Here is a 21564-nt window from a genome sequence, read left to right on the forward strand (position 1 = left end):
ACAAGAAAAAATCAAACGACCCTATCAAAAAGTGGGCAAAGGACATGAACAGAAACTTTTCAAAAGAAGACAGAATAATGGTCAAAAAACATATGAAAAAATGCTCAGCATCTCTAATCATCAGGGAAATGCAAATTAAAACCACAATGAGATATCACTTATCTCCAGCGAGACTGGCCTTTATCAAAAAGTCCCAAAACAATAAATGCTGGCGTGGATGAGGAGAGATAGGAACACTCATGCACTGTTCGTAGGATTGCAAACTAGTGCAACCTCTGTGGAAACCAATACAAATTCTTAAGACCTTAGAATCAGAAAGGCTCCTGAGATTGTGGTGCTTGTTATCGATCATTTTCCTATTATTCATTGTTGAGACACCACATTAATCCCTTTCACGATTCCTTTCAAACAGAATTGTCCTCAAAAAAGCATTTTATCAGGCAGAAAACTTAGAAGACTTACATAGCTTTCTGGAATAAAGCCTCACTAGAGCACCCAAGTATAGATACAGCAAAGACAAACAGTTCATATTCATAAGAAGTCCATATTTAATTACCTGTGTGCCCTCATCTGAGAAAGAAGTCTGAGATGCTGTTTCGTGTTTTTGTGAGGTTGGTTTATTTAGAAATTGGCTAATTTCTTTGGATTTTTGCTGGAGTTGATCTAAGGAAAAGAAAACAAATAAATGTGATATGTGCTTCAAATCTGAAACTTAGTGAGTTATTATCTTCTAAGGATACACTGTATGCTGCTTACTAGTTTAGTTACCTTAATTAAAATTATGATGCCAATGCCAAAACTTTTTTTTTAACTACTTAAATGCTATCAAAGGCCTAAGTACACCTCAGTAAGCTACTTCCTTCAAAGGTAAAATAAAAAAGGCCTAGGCCTTTTTAAAAAGAAAATTTGTTTTTCCTTCTCTCCTTGAAAATGGCTTTAGTGGTTTTTATTTTATTTTCTTTAATCTCCACTTAGGTGTTATAGGTCCCACAAAGACGCCACAACATGGTTTTAAACATGAACATAGTTCAGCTAAGAGGACAGTATGCTCATGTAACACCCTGTTCCCAAGTAATTCCTCCCAAGGCTGTCTGGCTAATGTTCAGTTTTTCAATGAAATTCTCAACTTAATTATTTCTAAAATCTTTCCTTTAGGTATATGCCAATCTATTAGAAGAGTTTATAATTTGGGGAAGAGGACTGGTGAGATGGATTAATGTTGAGGAAGTTTCACTTTTTAATTCATAAACTTCTAAAATGTTCAATTTTTTTAGAGGCACATATTCTTTTGATAATAACACATTTTAAAAAAGTAAGTTTTCCTTATAGCTTCTTGAAGGATGTTTTCTTCAAACAGAAATTTTCACCTATAACAAAAGCATTGAGAGCCATCTTTAGATTTAAGAATAACTCCATCCCATTCAGTCTCCCTATCTGAGTTTTCCACAAACTAATTCAAATCCTAGTCATTTTAGTTTTTGAACCATTCAGATCACATTCATGTTTCACATAGCATTCTATTTAATATCTGGAACATCACTAACATGTTTTTAGTACTGTAATGACAATTATAATATTAAGACAGGTTATAACTTTAGTCAGAGGCAGGAAAAATGCAACAAGGAGTTCAGAAGAGATGTCTTTCTTAGTCCTTTTATAACATTAATTCAGTTGGATTGAACAAATAATTTCATTAACAGATCACTGAAAATATAAAACACAAAACCACTGAGGTGTGGACTTCAAAAGCAATCAAATACTGACCTTCCAGCTGTTGAATGGCCTGGGCTGACAGAACTGCCTGTTCATTCTTATCTTGGAGAAGCTTTGAATTTTGATCCTTTAGAGTGTCACAGGCAGATTGCAGCTCTTGTTCAGTCTTTTGCAGACTCAAAATATGAGAGGTCTTCTCTTCCATTTCTGCTTTGTGCTTTTGCTCCAAAGCACTGTACCGAGACTCCAGTTCAGCCTGGGCTTGGCCTGCTTGCTCCAACTTTTCCGAAAGATGCTGCATTTCTTCCTGCAGGTTATGGAAGGACAATTTTCTCTCTGCCACTTCAAGTTCCATCTTTTCCATCTGAATCTTGGACTCCTGTCTTTCTGTTTCCACAGTGTTCCTTAAAGCATTATGCTCAGCTTCTATCTGCTGTAACTGCTGAGAGAGAATCTAAGAAAAAACACAAAGCCTCGTGAGGCATAAATACATTATTTCATTTCAATAAGCATAGTGAAGTGCTTCTTCTAGGCGAAGGATGGAGCTAGGCACTTGGGATGAAAACTACAATTACGTAAGATCCTACATTTTTGGTTCTTGATTACTTTTGACAGTTTGCACTCATTTATTTGTGTCATTATCTTTTAATTTCTGTCTGTCCTACTAGAAAATAAGTTTGATAAGGGAAAGGGCTGTGTCTATTTTACCCTTTTTCATCTCCATCACCTAGCATAGTGTAATGGCATAGAGTGGTACTCAATAAATACTGAGCGAACGAATGAATACAGTCACCCTTCAGGAACTTGAAATTCAGGCACACTGAAACAGATATGTAGCATACAAAATAACTGAGGCCATGAGAGAGATACTTACAAAGTATTAATAGGAACGGAGAAGAAAGATGGGTTAGGGTGGCCTTCTTAAAAGAAGAGCCAACTAATCTAAGATTTAAATAATGAGGAATCGGCCAGGTAAATAAGCATTAAAAAGAGTACTTTAGGCAGATAAACAGGCCAAGAAAAATGATAGAAGAAATAAAAAAACATGGTTATCTATGTAGTTTGGAGTTGTTAGTGGGTAAAGCTCTAGCAAGAAAAGGCAGGAGATGAAGCTGGGAAAATAATCATAAGCCAAATAAATCATAAGGATATTTACATACCATATTGTTAGAGGACTTGAAATTTGCTCTTTTAACTAATGAGGTGCCTTGGTCAGATCCTTTTCTTGGATATATCCCTCTAATTGCCATATAGAGGATATACAGAGGTGGGAGGGAGAACGGAGGCAGAGAAAAACCTGTCAGGAAGCGCTCTCTATGCAAAGATGTTCCTGACCAGGACCAGGGTATTGACACTATTGATGAAGAGGAGAGGACAGATTCCAGAATTACTTAAGAGGTAAAATCAGCAGAACTTGATAATTAATTGTAGGCATTAAAGAATATGGAGGAAACAAGAAAGCCTAACAAGTTTTATTCTTTTGAGTGAATAGTCCAATAACAGAGAGAAAATACAGTAAAAATAATAGGTTTTAAGGAGGGAACAGTTTTAATTTTGTTGAGTTTGGTGTGTTTGTGGAATATCCATACATCAGCAGGAACTGGATATAAACCAAATGCACTGGGGAGATGAGTATTTGGGAGACATTAGTGGCTGTGGGAATAGAGTCTCATATTTATCATAACAGAGGACTAGAGAAGAAAGTATCAATGAGAATAATACTGGGCCTCATGAGACTGGTACACTGGGAAACATTGTTTAATGGGTAGGAAGAAAAGCCCTAGATGTGGAGGAAGAGAATCAAGAGAATGCAATGTTCTAATAGTCGAGAGAATGGAAAGCATCAAGGAATGAGTGATCAATGCTAACAAATATGGCAGAAAGGTCCAATAAAAGAATTAGAAAATGCCCATTAGATTTGACAATTAAGAAGTATTTCATGACTGTATAGAATGATTTCAGATTTCAGTAGAGTCAGAGTAATTTTAGCTATCATACTGTGTTACTATGTGCCAAGCACTCTACTAAGTACTTTAATATACTATTTCATGTGGATCTTTATGACATGACCATGACATATATACTATTACCCCTATTTTACTGATGAAAAATCTAAAGCCTACTAAATCAATCTGGGTATGTATGAATTCTCTGAGTTTCTTTATATGTGAAATGGATATATTGCATAGTGTTGTATCTATTGCATAGGGTTGTTGTGAAGATTCATAGTACTACTAACTAACACACGATTTGCCAAAAGTCACATAGATGTAACTATCTATGTGGTAACTATCTAGTAAGTGGCACAACTGGGTTTGAACTGGACTATCTGATGACAGCCAGAGAGGGGCCTTAGGATCAGTGTATAGGTTTTGTCAGAATGGAAGAAATGGGAATATTTCTATTCTAGAAAGAAAGCTTTTCTCCAGAAGGAGAGCTGAAAGTTAAGAGAGGAGATGGTTGACTTTTTCTAGCAGCATGCAGCACCCAGATGAACAAGCAGAGAATGTGGACTACAGCACCAATTCTGCGCTAGGATTTGGCTCCTTGTATGTGATAGGACAGGGATACCAGGGCTGGTAAAAGAGGAGTCCAAATCATCAAGCATGGGTCTACACAGGACAGGGAAAGGAGAGGGGCCAAGGAAGAAGTAACATACTGGAGGAATAAAGTGGAAGGGGTAAAATGGTGGAAAAAAACCTCACTAAAGGAAAATATAGACTGAGTATCTCTTATGCTAAATGCTTGGAACCAGAGTGTTTTGGATTTTGGAATATTTGCATATACATCATGAGATATCTTGAGGATGGGACCCAAGTCTAAACACAAAACTCATTTACGTTTCATATACACGTATATACATAGCCTGAAGGTAATTTTACACAATATTTTAAATAATTTTGTGCATGAAACAAAGTGTGTGTTAAGAACTTATGTGTGAAATTTTCCACTTGTGGTGTCATATTGGCACTCAAAAAGTTTCAGGTTTTAGAGCATTTAGAATTTTGGATTTTCAGATTAGGGATGCTCAACCTGAATGACATTCTAGAGCAACTAGGTCTAAAATGACAGTGTAAAAAGCAACAATAAAGAAGTGCAATGTAAGCTCCATGAAGGAAGGAACTGTATTTGCTTTGCTCATTGCTGTACTATATCACTACCACTTAAGCACAGGGTATTTCCTGAAAGAATGAATAAATGGCATCAATTCTCTGAAGGCTTAAAATAGGCTTTTATCCCCACCGCCTGGCAAACTAAAGTGGAAATGAATACACTCAAGGCGGGCAGTAAAGATTAGAAGGCGATACCTGGTTTCTCTGCTCAGCAGCAGTCAGCTCCTGTTGCAGCAAGTCAACAACCTGAGCACGGCCCAGCAAGGCTTCTTCATGTTCTTCAAGCTTCCTCTGCAGCACTCTCAATTTCTGAGAAGAAAACGTTTTAGATATAATATTCTAACAAATGAGCACTATTAACTGTTTATCTTTCAAAATGTCATGTAGCTTTATATACTTAAATTTCTGGATGTTGAAGATGACAGAATGAAGAATGGGACACCAGCATGCCATGCTCCCCACCCAGCAGCAACAAAGAATTTCCAAAATGTCTTCTCCAGAGCACTGACAACAACCAAACTCAGACACAAGCAAGTCCCCGAATTAGTGAAACTTTTTAAAAACTAGAAAAAAATGACACATATCCACTTTCAAAATTATATAATTAATGTCCCGTGCCTAAGTAACATAGGTATGTGCATGTCTCACCTACCAAACAGAACATTCTCTGCAGGAAAGAACCATTTCTCTTCTCCTAGTTTCATGCATAGGGCAGGCACTTGAAAAACACTTGTTGAATAAATAAATCAATGATACACGCATAAAATTAATATTCTATTTAAGAAAGTGTTGCATTCTGAAACTTCAGTGGTGCATTCTGAAGGGTTGCTTAGAACTTACAAGAAGTTTTCACTCAAAAACGATTAAATAGATCAAACATAAAGTACCACAGAAGTGCCTTCCAGTACCGCGCTACACTACAGGCTAAGTAAAAACAAATACTTTAAGTTAGTAGATGATGAACTCAAATACAATGAAGCCAATTTTTAAAATCTACTCAATGAAGTTTTTTAAAAAAGAATTACTGACTTAATAAAAGATTTCATGGCTGCAAAATCACTCCTTTTCATCTCTAATTTTTTAAAAACTTAAAACTGACTTCATTGATTTGAAGCTTCAGATTATGTTTCTTAATGCACAAAGGTAGCTACAATCAGCAAATTGAAGAGAACCCTATTTGTGACTACCATATATATTCACCAACTAAACTCAGCTTTTGAGTACCAGCCACCTGATTAGAGAAGTACAAGCAAGGTAAGGGTAAGAAAAAATAAATAATTAATATGCAACCGAAGACAAGGACACCAAAAAGGAGCACACTAACACCAAGTGAAGAGCAGTGGGCAAGGGTAGAGAGAAGTGGCTGTGATGATTTAATCAAATTAACCAAAATGGTGGTCATTCTACTGAGTTTTAGCAACACACCTGTTGCATCTCTGTTTCCACATCTGCCTGGGTTACTAACTGAAGCAGCTCATCTTCATGAAGACGAACTTGTGTTTCAAAGCGGGCATCTTTCTCTCGGACCACCTGCTGCATGGAACTCAACTGAAGACACATACCAGAGAAACTATACAAGTTACACTCCCCAAATATTGTACAAACAAAACTCACAGACTATTCTCCAAAGATAGACACTGAGAATTGATAGACAGTCATTTTCTTAAAATGAAATTTTGAATGTCAAGAATGAGAATGCTGGAAGAGAGACAGGTCTGACAGTAACTTCCAAATGTGAGAGAAAGCCTGTTTTCAAATTCAGAGGTCAGCCTAAACATAAATTTTGATTAAAAATTATTTTCTGGCAAGGAGCAGTGGCTATGCCTATAACCCTAGCACTTTGGGAGGCCAAGGCGGGAAGATGGCATGAGGCCAGGAATTTGAGACCAGCCCAAGCAACTTAGTGAGACCCTGTGTCTACAAAAAACAGAAAAATTAGCCAGGCATGGTAATGTGTGCCTGTAGTCCCAGCTACTTGGGAGGCTGAGGCAAGAGGGTCACTTGAGCCCAGGAGTTTGAGGTTGCAGTGAGCTATGACAATGCCACTACACTCTAGCCCAGGAAATAGAGTGAGACCCTGTCTCAAAAAAAAAAAAAAATTACATTTTCATGGTTACTAGAAATGTTTGAAATATACAAAAATGTATTTTGTAAAGTTCTAAAGAGATTAGTATATTAAACATACAAAGTGAAGTAAGATTTCTGTTAAACCCTGAACACATCTTTCAATATCACACTCATGCTCAGAAATTTTCAATGAACTTCTCATGTCCTATAAATGATAATTCAAACTAATGTATCTTTTATTCAAGATTCTCTAAAACTGGAAATATAAATCTTTCTTGTCCTATTTTCAAAGCATTGATTCTACCAAAGAACTTGGTGTGCTTCTAAACCCACACCACCTCCCCAAAGAGATGCTTCATTTTGTTTTTAAGTTGTGTGTGTGCGCGCGCGTGTGTGTGCGCGCGCATGTGTGTGCCTGTTTATTTGCTTAAGATATATGGTTGAGCATGCTGTTCAGCTCTTAGCTTGCCTATTTTGCATTGGTCCTTCAACTATTGCTGATTTCTCAGTTTGTGATACCTTGAATTAACCTTGACTCTCCTTCTGGTAGGAGGCAAAAAATCCTCAAATTTTTGATTATCTGAATTTTGACCTCACTATGAATTAAGAATCTGTGTTTCAAAGCGTATATGCTTTGGAGTCTTTCATTAGCCAAACAATGAAACCTCGAACATTCTTTCATGCAAATGTTCCATATTCTTTTTCTTCTCTGAGACTCTGCACATGCTGCATGACTGAAATACTTTTTCCCAGCTTGTCTAGAATATTATCTATCCATCATAGTTTTGCATGTAATCCCAACTTTTCCATGTAACCTTCCTTGACTATTACACTCATAGTAACCTCTTTTACCTCTTAAAATACTTTGTATTGCTGTTTGCTTTGGCATTTATTCAGAATGGCTTCCATTATGATGGATCTGTTAACATATTTATATATCCTGGCTTTTCATATTTTAAGCAACTCATTAGTAAAAATCATGTTCTCTATTTCTCTATCCCACATTGTATATAGTGCTTGTGCAGAAAAGGGACATAATAAAAGTTAATAGGTACCATTAAGGACTTCAGGATATACAATTTTAAGTGTATACACAGCAGTAGGCCATCCATAGACAGAAGGCACTACTAACACTACAAGTTATCAATAAAGTAAACACCTGATGGATAAGATTAGCTATGGGCAAAGGTACTTCAGGGAAAAAAATCTTTCATTATTCAAAAACACTGGCGAAGGAAAAATACGTAGGGAGACGGTCAATCATTTGTGGACCTGTAAATCTAAGAAACAGCCATCAATTAGGCTATAGCAAATTCATCAAGATAAATAACATTATTTGAGGTTTTCTGGTGTTCGCTAATGACACACTTACCTACCACATATCTTCTATTTTCTTCTACTACACACCCTTCTAATTTCTACTCTAATACTCTAGCTACTTTTTTATCTACTAAGATTTTAAAAAGTGACTTACTGAGTTAATAACTGTGTAATAACCCACTGGACCTCGTGGTTCTTTATCCAAATTTTATGAGGTATTCTCCACCCCTACCTGTGCAGCTTGCTCAGCCTGTGTCTGGCTGAGCTGGGCTTGCAAAGTTCTAATAACTTCCTCCTTCTCCTGGAGCTGTTGCTTCATCATTACAAATTCTTCCATCTCTGTAGAACTCTTACTAAACTGAGGATACAGAAGGGAAAAAATTTTATTTAAGCAAAAGAATTAGCATTCTTAATTCTTTGACCTCCTTTTCTTGTTTCTCCTAAATACCTATCAGATTTCCTTTTAATTTCTACTTAATGCAAAAGCAAATTACATGTACTATGGTTTTCAAAAAGTAATTATCAAATTTTATTGGTCAAAGGAAGACAGAAGCAGCGGTAGCAATTTTTCAACTTCTCTGAATTCTCACATAGAGACAGCACAATCAGATAGTAAAACCAAAAAAAATGGACAACATTTACAATAAAATTGGGAAGACAGTCCTATAAACCCTAAAATATAAGCAAGTAGGGACAAACCACCAAAAACCATAAGAAAAAGAAGGCAGCAATGGAGTGACATCTGATGGCGCTGAGAATAGGAAAACCTCCAAATAGCCAATGTATTTGTTGGAATGCACAGTTGGCCAATTTTAGAATAGCAGCAGAGCTTTCTCATTCTCTAATGCTGGATAAATGCAAGGGATCCACATTAAGAAGGACTAAAGGAGCTAGAGCAGCTAGCCCCTCTGCATGCTCAAAACTGACTGATCGCGGCTCCCTTCTAAGAAATGGATCTGTGCTAAGAAGAAACTGCTAGGAATGAAACCAAAATTAAGCAGGATAGCAATAAAAGAGACAGAAGAAAGAGAAGGTCTACGTACATGCTGTAAAATTCAGTATCAACTAGCCACATGTGGCTATAGAGGGCTTGAAAGGTGCTTAGTACAAAAGAAATATTTAATTTTTAATATTATTTAATTTTAATTATTTTTTTTTATTCCAGGGTATTGTGAGGGTACAAACATTATGGTTACACTAATACAATTTTGTTTTGGAATGATTATATTTCACTTTATCTGCTGCGTCATGTAAGATACTGTTCAGGTGTTGTGCAAGTAACAAGTGTACGTATAGTTGGTATCAGTGGGTTGATTCTGTTCAAATGACTTTTTTCTATATTCCTATGTAAATTGTAATGTGTTTATTTCAACAGTTAATGCAGACAGCATGAATAACAGTTGATACCAATATTAATCATAATTTGTAATTAAATTGTAAATAAATTGAAATATATGCCTTTATTATTTTAATTGAATTATTTTTCAGTTCAAAAATAAGTATGGACACATTTTTCAATTTAAAATGAAGGCGTACTACTGATGTTCATTCCTTTTTACTTCTAAGTAGTATTCCATTGTGTGGATATGCCACAGTTTGTTTAAATATTCCCATGTCGGTGGACATGTCAGTTGTTTCTTGTCTTTGGTTATTGTAAGTAACCTATCACTACTGGACAGTGCTGGTATAGACCAAAATGAAGAGCAGGGGGAAGTCAAAAATTTCAGAAATCCAGCTCCCATACCTTTAAACACAACACAAAAACAACAGAAGAAGGAAGTCTGCTAAGAAAAGCTTTCCTGAACCAAGTTTCCTTCTAAACATTTAGGAAAATGAATTTCACACAAAAATAACAAACAGAAAAGAATCAAGGTCAAATCTCATATAAAGTTACTATTACAAAAAACAAAGCAGCATGTTAACACCCTCAGCCCTCTCACCGTGTGATGATGCCCTGCCCCACCTCAGGATGCTGCAAAGTCCCCACCAGCAAGAAGACCCTCACCAGATGTGGTCCCTCAACCTTGGACTCAGCCTCCATAACTGTAAGAAATAAATTTCTTTTCTTTATAAATTGCCCAGTTGCAGGTATTCTGTTACAAGCAACAGAAAACACACTAATACAGAAAATTGGCACTGAGAAGTGGGTTGTTGCTGATAATGAATACCTGAAAATGTGGAAGTGGCCTTGGAACTGGGTAATGGACAGAGGCTGGAAGAATTAAGAGGAGCAGGCTAGAAAAATCCTAGATTCTGGTGAGGGCTCAGAAGACAAGAAGACTAGGGAAAGTTTGGCACTCCCTAGAGATTGGTTAAGAGGTTGTGACCAGAATGCTGAGAGAAATATTGACAGTAAAGGCCATTCTGATGAGGTTTCCAATGGAACTGAGGAACAAGGTATTGGAAACTAGAGTAAAGGCCACCCTTGTTATAAGCTGGAAATGAACTTGGCTAAACTGTGTCCATGCTTGAAAACTTTGTAGAAGGCTTAACTTGAGAGATGAGGCTATCTTGTAGAAGAAATTTCTAAGCAGCAAAGTGCTCAGGCTGCCTTATGATTACTTCCAACTGCTTGTAGTGAACTGCTGCAGAAAAGGGAAATGGAAAAAATTTGGAAAATTTGCAGCTGGGCCATGTGGCAGAGAATGAAAGAGAATTTTCAGTAGAGGAATCCAAGGGTGCACAGTCACCACTTGCTAAAGAGATTAGCATGGCTAAAAGAGAGCCAGGTGCTAATAGTTAAGACAACAAAAAAAAGCCTTAAAGGCATTTCAGAAATTTCCCAGGCTGCCCCTTCCCATCACAGGCCCAGAGGCCTAGGAGGACAGGATGGTTTCTGGGAATAGGCCAAGGGCACCACTTCCCTGCACTACCTCAGGATGCTGCTCCCCACATCCCAGCCCCTGGCTGGTGCAGTGGTGGCTCAAGTGGCCCCAGATGCAGCTCATGCAGCAACCCCAGAAGGTACAAGTTATAAACCTTGGCAGAGTCCACATGGTGCTAATTCCATAGGCTTGCAGAGAGTGAGAGCTATGGAGTCTTCACGGCCTCCACCCAGATCTCAAATGTATTGAAAGCCCAGAGGCCCAGACAAAGATTTGTCTCAGGGGCAGAACCACCACAGAGGACCCTCACTAGAGCACTGCTGAGCTAAAGTGTGTGGTTAAAACTGCCACGGAGAGTCCCCATCAGGGCAATGCCTAGTGGAGCTGTGGGAGCAAAGCCACTGCCAAGAGTCCTCACTAGGGTAATGCCTAGTGGAACTATGGTAGCAGGACTGCCACCAAGACCCCAGAACTACAGAGCTACCAGTGTGGAAGGCCCGCCTGGGAGAGCTGCGTGGACTGGGCCCAGCAAAGCCATAGGGGCAGGACTGCCCAAGGCCTTGGTGACCTAACCCCCGCACCAGGGTGCAGAGGATGCTGGATATGAAGTCAAAAGAGATTATTTTGGAGTCTTAAGACCCAATGTCTGCTCTCTTGGGTTCAGATTTGCTTGAGGCCTGGTACCCCTTTCATTTTCCCTATTTCTCCCTTTGGAATGGGAATGTATACCCTATCCATGTCCCACCATTGTATCTAGGAATTAGATAACATATTTTGATTTCACAAGCTCACAGATAAGACTTTGTACTTTTCAGTTGGTGCTAGAATGAGTTAATACTTTGGGGTTATGAGGACGGAGTGTATGTATTTGTATGTGAGAAGGACTTGAGTTTTAGAGGGCCAGGGGTGGAATGCTATGGTTTGAATGTCCCCTCCAAAACTCATGTTCAAAATCAATCCCCAATGTGGCAGTATTGTGAGGGAGGGGCCTTTAAGAGGTGACTGGATCATAAGTCTCTGCTCCCAGGAATGGATGAATACATTCACGGATTAATGGATTAATGAGTTAATGGGTATCATAGGAGGGGAACTGGTAGCTTTATAAGAAAAGGAAGAGAGACCTGAGCTAGCACATTAGCACAGTCAGCCCTCTCACCATGCGATGCCCTGAAAAACATAAATCAGAATTAGAAAAACTCATAAATGACAGAATTCATGAAAAATTTGCTATAAAAGAAGAAATCTTTTCAGAATAGAAGATGAAATTAGAAGGAAAACAAAAGTAAACACAACTAGAAGATCTTAAGTGAAATAAAACCAAAAAAGAAGAGACTTAAAAAAATTTTTTTCTAATAAAAATGAAATAAAAAGGAACTGAAAGTGATAAATATTGAAGATAATCAAAGATCAAACATATGGATAATAGAAGTCCCCAAAGAAGAAAACCAAAACAAGGGAACAGATCAAATACTACAAACCACATAATTCGAGAAAACTCTTCTGAAATAAAAATATGTGAAATTATATATTGAAAGAGCATACTGGGGTACTTAAAAATATCAACCAAAAATTACAAATACCAATGCACATGTTAATAAAATTACTACACAGGAAAAAAGGAGGGAAGGAAGGATGGTAGGACAAAAGGAAGGAAAGGAGACTGATATATAGATAAATACCCACTGGGCATCTAAAAAAATGTATTTCTCATATAATAATCCATTGGGCTTTAGTGATTTGTTAACCTAATGATTATGAAGTAACTTATACCCCTACCTGTACAGCTTGCTCTGCCTGTGCCTGGGTAAGCTGGGCTTGCAAAGTGTTAATTAGTTCCTCCCTCTCCTGGAGTTTATGTTTCATCTTTTCTACTTCCATCTCTTCCTCTGTAGAACTCTTGTCATGCTGAAAATGCAGGAGATAAAGTCATTATTTAAAAGAATTACAATTAATATGTATTTGATCTTTTGCTCTAATTTGCCTTTTACAACCATTTAATTATACTTTTATTAAACTGATGGAAGCAAGAAAAACCAGCTGACCTAGCAACAAGTAAGGAATCTTAAGGTTTTCCAGTTTCAGTATGGCCAAGTAGCTCTCATGAGAACCACCCTCCCATAGGTAATAGTTATAAACTGTGGACAATATAGAAAAAGCTATCTGAAAATACTGGAGAGCAACCAAAAGCAGGAAAATGCTGGGAATTGATATTTGGAAAAAAATGGCACCGAGTTTCCCATTTTGACAGCTTTTTGTTTGAGGGCAAAACCTGTCAGCGCCATTTATGACTAAACCTCAATAGAAAAACCCCAGTCTTGAAGAATCAAGGACAGAGTTCAGGAAACAACAGCTGCTAAGTGAGGAGAAAAACATCAGAAAAGAACCAGTGAGGGGAAAACCAAATCTTTCAATAATCTATTTTTTTCCAAAAGCTCTTTCTTAGACTGAGATTCTGCCTCTCTATTGAATTCATCTCCCAAAACAAACATGGTCTTGTTTACCACAACTACAAAGAATAATTTTGCCCTTTTTTTCCCATAATAGTCAGTCAAGCATATGAGGGTTGCTATCATTTCTTCAACTACATTTTCCACAGAATACCTAGCTCTGTGTTGGGTATATAATAGTTAAAGGGTTGCAATAACTAATTGCTGGAATTTAGAAATCATTTATTTAACAGAGGAAGGAAATGAGCTGTAAAATATTGATTTGTTTAGGGTCTCGGAGCTAAAAGTTATATTAAAAAGCAGAGTATAAAATGGATAATTTAAAAATCTAATAACATAGCTGAAGGGAAGGTAGAAGGAACAAAGCAACATGGGAAGAGAGGTTGGTGCTACCACAGCCAGGGGAAGAGAATTGTCAAAGGTAAAACCAAAAAGCAAGAAGAGAGGAATCAAGATGAAGAAATTACTTGAGAAAAGTTTTTAAAATATGCTTTGCGAAGTTAAATAAGTTTATCAATTTGGGAAAAGTATTAATAATGTCCTCCAAACATTAGCCCTCAAAAAAAAAAAAAAAAAAAGAGTAACCAGGGTATTGGAAAGCTAAAGTAGTAACCCCAAGGGTTGTGCCTAGAAAAATGATTAAAACCTATTTTCCGTGAACTAAGTACATTGAGAATAAGAAGTCTAGTGGGTCAAAGGGTAAAGCAGAGTGAAATTATGAAAACAGAAAGATTTTTTATGCAGGGTGAAGTCTAGGCTCACTCCATAAATACATGAGATATGCCTGCCTTCATATAATCTATTCCAAACTCTCCACAAAACTGAAGTTTCTGGTTCTCTAAATAGCTGGTTGAACATGAATATTTGGGGTTTAACCATAAAGGAAAGATAATGAAAATGAATACTGGGACAATGCTCTAGTCCTCGAAAGGCAACACTTTCCTTATTCCTCTTTGTATCTTCAACCTTAAACTGTTTTGTCGGTAGCAGTCATAAACCTAGAGAGCCTTCCCTAGAAGGAGTCCAAGGTAATCTAGCTGATTCAGCCAAGAACACATAAAACTTTAATCTGCCACTATGTGGCCATAAGAGGACATAGAATACTCTGTAAAGTCATTGAATTTTTAAAGGATTTCAGAGCTGGGAGAAGCCTTAGAGATTATATACTCTTCTAACCAATGATGAAACTCATCCAAAAGATATATATCTCTCCTCTCTAAATGCCTCATGTCAGTACTAATTTCCTCTTGTTAATTTTTTTTTCTCTTAAAGTTTAGGTCTGTGGTCCCCAAACCCTGGGTGGTGGACCCATACTGGTCTACGGCCTGGTAGGAACCAGGATGCACAGCAGGAGGTGAGCAGCAGGTAAGCCAGCGAAGCTTCATCTGTATTTATGGCAGGCAAGCAAGTAAAGCTGCATCTGTAGCTGCTCCCATTGCTCACATCACTGCCTAAGCTCCACCTCCTGTCAGATCTGCAGTGGCATTAGATTCTCACAGGAGCCTGAACTTTACTGTAAACTGCACATGCGACAGATCTAGCTTGCATGCTCCTTAGAGAATCTAATGTCTGATGATCTGAGGTGGACCTGAGGTGGTGATGCTAGCCCTGAGGGAGCGGCTGCAAATACAGATTATCATTAGCAGAGAGATTGGACTGTACAATAAATGTAATGCACTTGAATCATCCCAAAAATCTTCCCCTCTCCCTCCCCCTAAATTGTCTTCCATGAAACTGGTCCCTGGTGCCAAAAAGGTTAGGGATCGCTGGTCTAGGTCACAACTGGACATTTCATGTCCATGTTTTCTGTAGCCCCTTTATTCTCTCTGTGTGTAGCCTACAGTCCAGTTGGACTATAAACTGGTTAATAAATGACAGCATTAGTGCTGTATTATTTTACTATCTTAAATATTTGTGATCAGTAAAGATCTAGTTTACTATTCTGCTGTACTGGGAAGCATTTTTGATTTAGAAAATATTTATTATACCCAGTTACTATACCTTGGAGAGTTGTTCCTCTGACTGAGGTTCTGTAGGCAGAACAGTCCCTCCTTGTGCCTTTATTTCTTCTATGTGTTTATTCAAAGAAGTTAATTTAGCCTTAGCATGAAGTTTTAGTTTTTTTATTTTGTTATCAGCAGCTTTTCTTTCTTCCTGCCGGAGAACAACGATGGTCAATATATAAATGTTTATTCATCACTTACCTAACACATAACAAAAGTTATGTTCAGTAGGCATCTTGTTAAAGTATTAGGGAAATAAGAATCAGATTTTCTAATAATCTAAGTGGAGAGAAAATTCTGTGAATGGTGTATCTGTCCTTTATCACATGCTCTGCAAGGAAGGATAAAAACAATAGTACCTGTAGAGCTTCATCTTTCTGCTGCAGTTGAACATCCTTCTGTCTAATAATATCTTTTAGCTCCACCACCAACTGCTCTGCATAAGCCAGGCGCTCCAGAACATCCTCTTGTGTTCTATTATTAAATTCCATGTCAGATTCCTGGGGTAATTCCTAGTTTTTTGATAAAAAGTTGCCAGTGCACCAGGGAAAAGGTATTAGCTTCCAAATAGGAGTTCCTTTATTCCGACTTCATCCTTTGTTTTGCCCACCTCATATCCTTGTTAACTTAAGACTCTTTCTAACTCTGATCCAACAATAATAATCATAGACATTATAATGTATTAAGTATTTTATAAATGCTAAGCATTTTACAAACATCTCATTTAAGGTATTATTATCCTTATTTTACCAAAGAGAAAATTAAAGGGAAGCATAGATCACAAACCATTAAGAAGAGCCCAAAATTGAAAATTAAGACAGTAGTTGAATAAAATTCTCTTAACCACTAGGCGTTACTGCTTGTCTTTTCAGAAAACTAAAGGACCTCTTTTGATTCCTGATGTGGCCCTCAGAAAATACAATACAAACTATGAGAGAAGTGATAGATGAAACTATAAAAGCAAACAGATATTCTCAAACCCAAAAGGTGTTCCAGTTCCCCCATTTGTCATTTAAACCTTTCCTACTGTAAGGGAATGTATACCCAAGGATGAGAAAAAGAACTTAAATTAATCTGGCAATAAATAAGGCCCTGGGGGACAAACAAGAAAGACCTTTCAAGTATCATCTTGGTTCCCATCACTGTGGCTCTTTAGGTTATAAACTTATAAGAAAAGCATCATTTATAAAGTTTCAAAATTTTTTGAATCCTCGCTTTCACCTAGCACCAGGGAGGCTGCTCACACCCTTCTATCTTAAATTCGGAACATATGTCTTATCAGTTTAAATCACAACAGAGCTACTCACAGGGTCTAAGGGAGCCCGCATGTTCTCATCAGTGTCATCTCCTGATAATTCATGCAAAACAACATTTGCTAATCCTGACAATCGGCTCAGCATTTCTGTAGAAAAGATAGTAAAAAAAACATAAGAATTAGCAAAATAGACATGGTCTTCTCCTATATTGGTAACCATATCATCTGTAAGTGAAATAAACTGTGCAGGTGAAATATATTAGATACAGTCTGCAACATGATGATTTCTTCAAAAAGGCATCTGAGTGTATACAATGTAGTCACACACTGTTCTTTTCAGTGGCAATTGTGGGGAGAATATAATCGCCATCACTAATATCATTTTTTAAATAAAATACGAGTATATAATTGTTAAGTACAAGCATGTAATGGTTAAGTACACCTTAAAGGTTATCTTTAATGCCCTTTCTTTCACAGTAGTTTCATTTACAACCATGAATTTCTTATTCTTCCTTCCTCTGCTAGACTGTTATTCTCTCCCACTTTTTCAAATAAATCCATGATTCTGCAAAACTTTTCTTATGTGCCCCATGAACCCCATTTTTTCAGGAAGCTTTTTTGATAAATCACGTGGTTTCACTAAGATTTAAATATAAACATTGTTCAAAGTATATAGCACTAATGCATATATTAGAAAAGAAGGAAGAAGGATAGAAATCAGTAACCTATGTTGCTTCTATAGGAAATCAGAAAAAAGAGCAAATTAAAACCAATGTAAGCAGGAAAAAGGAAATAAAAATTAGAGCAGAAATTAATGAAATTGAAAATAGGAAAAAAATCAATAAAACCAAAAGCTGGTTCTTTGAAAAGATCAATAAAATTGATAAAGCTCTAGTCAGACTGACCAACAAAAAAGGAGAGAAGACACAAATTACCGACATAATAAATGAAAGAGGAGACATCATTACTGATCTAACAACCATTAAAAGATAATAAAGAAATACTACAAATAACCCTATGCTCATAAATTTGTCAAGGTAGATGAAATGGGCCAATTCACTGAAAGATACATGCTACTAAAACTCAAGAAGAAATAGAGAACCTGAATAATATATGGGTGGATGGGCATATGTACATGTGTGTGTGCACGTACACATACATAACTAAGAAATTGAATTTATATTTTATTAACTTAAGCCCATTATCCAAAGTGGGGCACCACAAGAGCAGCAGAACGGGATCCATTTGTACTCACCATCAAATTGGTATTAACTAATCAACATATAAATGCACATATCAGAACAACATCTATTGGATGTTGGGGAAGGGGGAGGGCGGCGGGAGGAGGGGGGTGGAGGGAGGAGGGGACAGGTATTTGTATACACAAGAGTGTAATGCGCACTACCCGAAGGATGGACATATTTGAAACATGGACTTGGGGGGGGGAACCAAGGGCAACACACGTAACCTAAACATCTGTACCCCCATAATATGCTGAAATAAAAAAAAAAAAATTTAAAAAAAATTTTCTAAAAAATAAAAATCCAAGTCAAGGTGGCTTCATTGGCAAGTTGCAACAAACATTTAAGGAAGAAATAATACCAATTTTATGTAATCTCTGCCAGAAGACAAAATAGGAGGAAACACTTTGGAACTTATTTTACAAGACCAGCATTACTCTAATACTAAAAGCAGACAAAGATATTACAAGAAAAGAAAACTATAGACCAATATTCCTCACAGTTATAGCCAACGAAATATTCAAAATACTTAACAAAATATTAGCTAGTCAAGTCCAGCAATATATAAAAAGCTAATATAGTAGAACCAAGTGGGATTCAAGAAATACAAGGCTAATTCAATACATGAAAATCAATGTAATTTACCGTATTAGTGGACTAAATAAGGAAAACCATATCATATTAATAGATTTGAAACAGGCATTTGAAAAATTTCAACATCCTTTCATAATTATGAATTCATAATGAGAATAATTCATTCTCAGCAAACTAAGATGCTGAATGCTCTCACCATAAGATCAGGAGCAAGGCAAAGATGTCATCTCTCACTACTTCTATTCAGCACCACACTGGAAGTCCTAGCTAGTGCAAAGGCATGAAAAAGAAATAAACAGCATACAAATTGGAAAGGAAGAAATATAACTGCCTCAGTTACCAAAAGACATGGTTGTCCACATAGACTTTCCTAACAAATAAAATCTACAGATAAGCTCCTAAAACTAATAAGTGAGTTTAGCAAGGTTGTAGAATACAAGCTCAGTATACAAAAGTCAACTCCATGCCTATTACAAACAATGAACAATTTGAAACTAATATAATACCATTTACAATAGTACTGAAAAAAAAAAAAAGAGGAGAGGAGTAGGTGGAGATCTAACAAGATAGGCACAGGATCTGGATGCTGAAAACTACTAAAAAACCGAAGAAATAATAAATCTAAATAAATGTAGAAATAAACCATGTACTTGGATTTGGAGACTCTTGGAGATATTGTTAAGGTACCAATTCTTTCCATTTTGATGTATAAAATTTGTGCAATTCCAATCTAAATTCCAGAAAGCTTTAAGTAAACATCAATAAGTTCACTCTAACATTTACTTGAAAAGGCAAAGAAAGTAGAACTTACTATAAAACTATAATTACAAGACAGTGTATCACTAGTCAAAGGATGGACACATAGATCAATGGAACAGAATGCAAAGCCTAAAAATAGACTCACACAAATAGAGTCAACTGACTTTTGACAAAGGTACAAATGCAAATTAATTGAGAAAGGACAATCTTTTCAACAAATGGTAACGGAATAATTAGGCATTTGCAAAATAGTGAACATATAACTCACACCTTACATAAAAAATACCTCAAAATGGTTCAGAAACTTAAACTTAAATTGTAAAACTTTAAAATATCTAGAAGAAAACATAGGAGAAAATCTGTGATGCCTTGGATCTGGCAATGAGGTTTTAGACACAACAAAAAGCATAATCCATAATTTAAAACATTGAATAAACAGGAATTATGAAAATTTAAAACTATTGCTTTGTAAAGACACTGTTAAGAGAATGAAAAGACAAGCCATAGACTGGAAGAAAATATTTGCAAATAACATATCTAGTAAAGAACTTGTATCTAGAATTTAAAGAAAAAAAACCGGAAAACCAAATCACTTAAAACTCAACATCAACAAAATAAACAACCTGATAAAAAATGTGTAAGAGATCTGGACGCTTCACCAAAGAAGACAGATGGATGGTAAATAAGTATATGAAAAGATGCTTGACCTCTTTGTCATTAGGAAAATACCCATTAAAAGTAAAACGAAATACCACTACATACCTATTAAAATTGCTGAAATTTTTTTTTGTTAATGCTGGCAGGGATTTGGAACAACAGAAACTTTCTTTCATTGCAGATACAAATATAAAATGGTGCAGCTACTTTGGAAAATGGTTTGGCAGTTTCTTTAAAAGTTAAACATATATTACCAATCCCACTCCTAGGTATTTAACCAAGTAAAGAGAAAATTTAAGTTCACAAAGAAACCTGTAAGTAAATATTTACGGTAGGTTTATTCATAATTGCAAACTTTGAAAACCACGAAGATATCCTTCAACATGCAAATGAATAACCACCTGTGGTACACCCAAACAATGGAATACTACTCAGCAATAAAAAAGGAATGAGTTATTGATTCGTGCAAAACAATATTTTTTAAAATCTAAAATATCTTTGCTAAGTGGAAGAAGCTAAACATAAAGAGCTACACATTATATGATTCTATTTATATGACATTATGGAAAAGGCCAGAAATAGACTGATACAAATATAGTTGTCAGGGCTTGACGGAAGGGGGTGTGGTTGACTGTCAAAGAGTCACACAAGGGAGTTCTTAAGGTGAAGGGACTGCTCAGTACAGTATCAAGGTAGTAGTTTCATACCATATGCATTTGTCAAGACTCAATGAACTGTACGTTCCAAGAGTAAATTTAATTGTATACAATTTTTTAAAAATTCAACCAGGATGTCGGGGGTTCCCAGGATGGAATGCAGACTGTGACAAATTCGTCCAACTGTATTATAGATATATGACATAACCCCACTGACGGAGATGAGGGAAATGAAGCTAACCTAAGAAACTGAAAAATTATGTTTTGACTGGGTACTACAAGGCTAAAGACAAAAAGAAGTGACAAACATTGTACTCTAGTTGGTAAATATCTTTCTCACAGTGGTATGGGTTAGCAATTCTAAAACTAATTTATGTGTATACTAGGGCTGAATAAGTAAGTAAATAAATTATAGATAGTGAGATCCAGGATTCTCACTATCAGTGAAGGAAGTTACAAATAAGCAAGGAAAGAAGGTTAGGATAAACCTTGCGGTACTGGATTAGAGTTGGAGACCAGTATGAACTCATGTTTATTTATATAAATTGAAAAATACAGAAATAAATATAGATATGTATATATTTAACATAATGGGTTGTTACACAGAAATACACATACTAGGTGTGTCCACTGAAAAGTCCTAGAAAGAGTAATATCTCAGTAGCAACGAGCACATCTAGTACCCAGATCTTGATTTCTAAATACCAATCTCCAATAAAAGGAACCAGGGCTCCTTGGAGAAATGGCTGGCTATCTAGAATTGGGGTAGGGAGGAAGCCCGAAGCATCCTGTAGTGTTGGAAAGTAAGGGAGTGCTCAAAAAAAAAAAAAAAAAGATGGGGCATGTGACAAGGAACCAACCTGAAGGAGCTCCCAATGGCCAAAGCTAGAACAATTTGAATTACAAAATAAATG

General features: G+C 36.5%; 1 protein-coding gene across 5 annotated transcripts in view; it reads right to left on the reverse strand.

The window, feature by feature from the left end:
- Positions 1–21564, reverse strand: part of GOLGB1 (golgin B1) — an 87661-nt gene that overhangs the window by 54495 nt on the left and 11602 nt on the right. The window contains exons 2-10 of one of the 5 annotated variants that reach the window (XM_012641331.1): positions 16796–16890; positions 15848–16000; positions 15487–15639; positions 12815–12943; positions 8446–8571; positions 6252–6359; positions 5022–5135; positions 1765–2167; positions 557–663 (exon numbers count right to left, since the gene is read on the reverse strand). In XM_012641331.1, coding sequence (XP_012496785.1) covers positions 557–663; positions 1765–2167; positions 5022–5135; positions 6252–6359; positions 8446–8571; positions 12815–12943; positions 15487–15639; positions 15848–16000; positions 16796–16888 — 1386 coding nt within the window. In that variant the 5' untranslated portion in view covers positions 16889–16890. Of the gene's footprint in view, positions 1–556; positions 664–1764; positions 2168–5021; positions 5136–6251; positions 6375–8445; positions 8572–12814; positions 12944–15486; positions 15640–15847; positions 16001–16795; positions 16891–21564 lie in introns of those variants that run through there. The other 4 variants (XM_012641323.1, XM_012641306.1, XM_012641298.1 and 1 more) reach the window with 4 other exon arrangements.

The sequence above is a fragment of the Propithecus coquereli genome, unplaced genomic scaffold, assembly GCF_000956105.1.
Source record: "Propithecus coquereli isolate 6110/MARCELLA unplaced genomic scaffold, Pcoq_1.0 Scaffold10, whole genome shotgun sequence".
NCBI classification, from domain to species: Eukaryota; Metazoa; Chordata; class Mammalia; order Primates; family Indriidae; genus Propithecus; species Propithecus coquereli.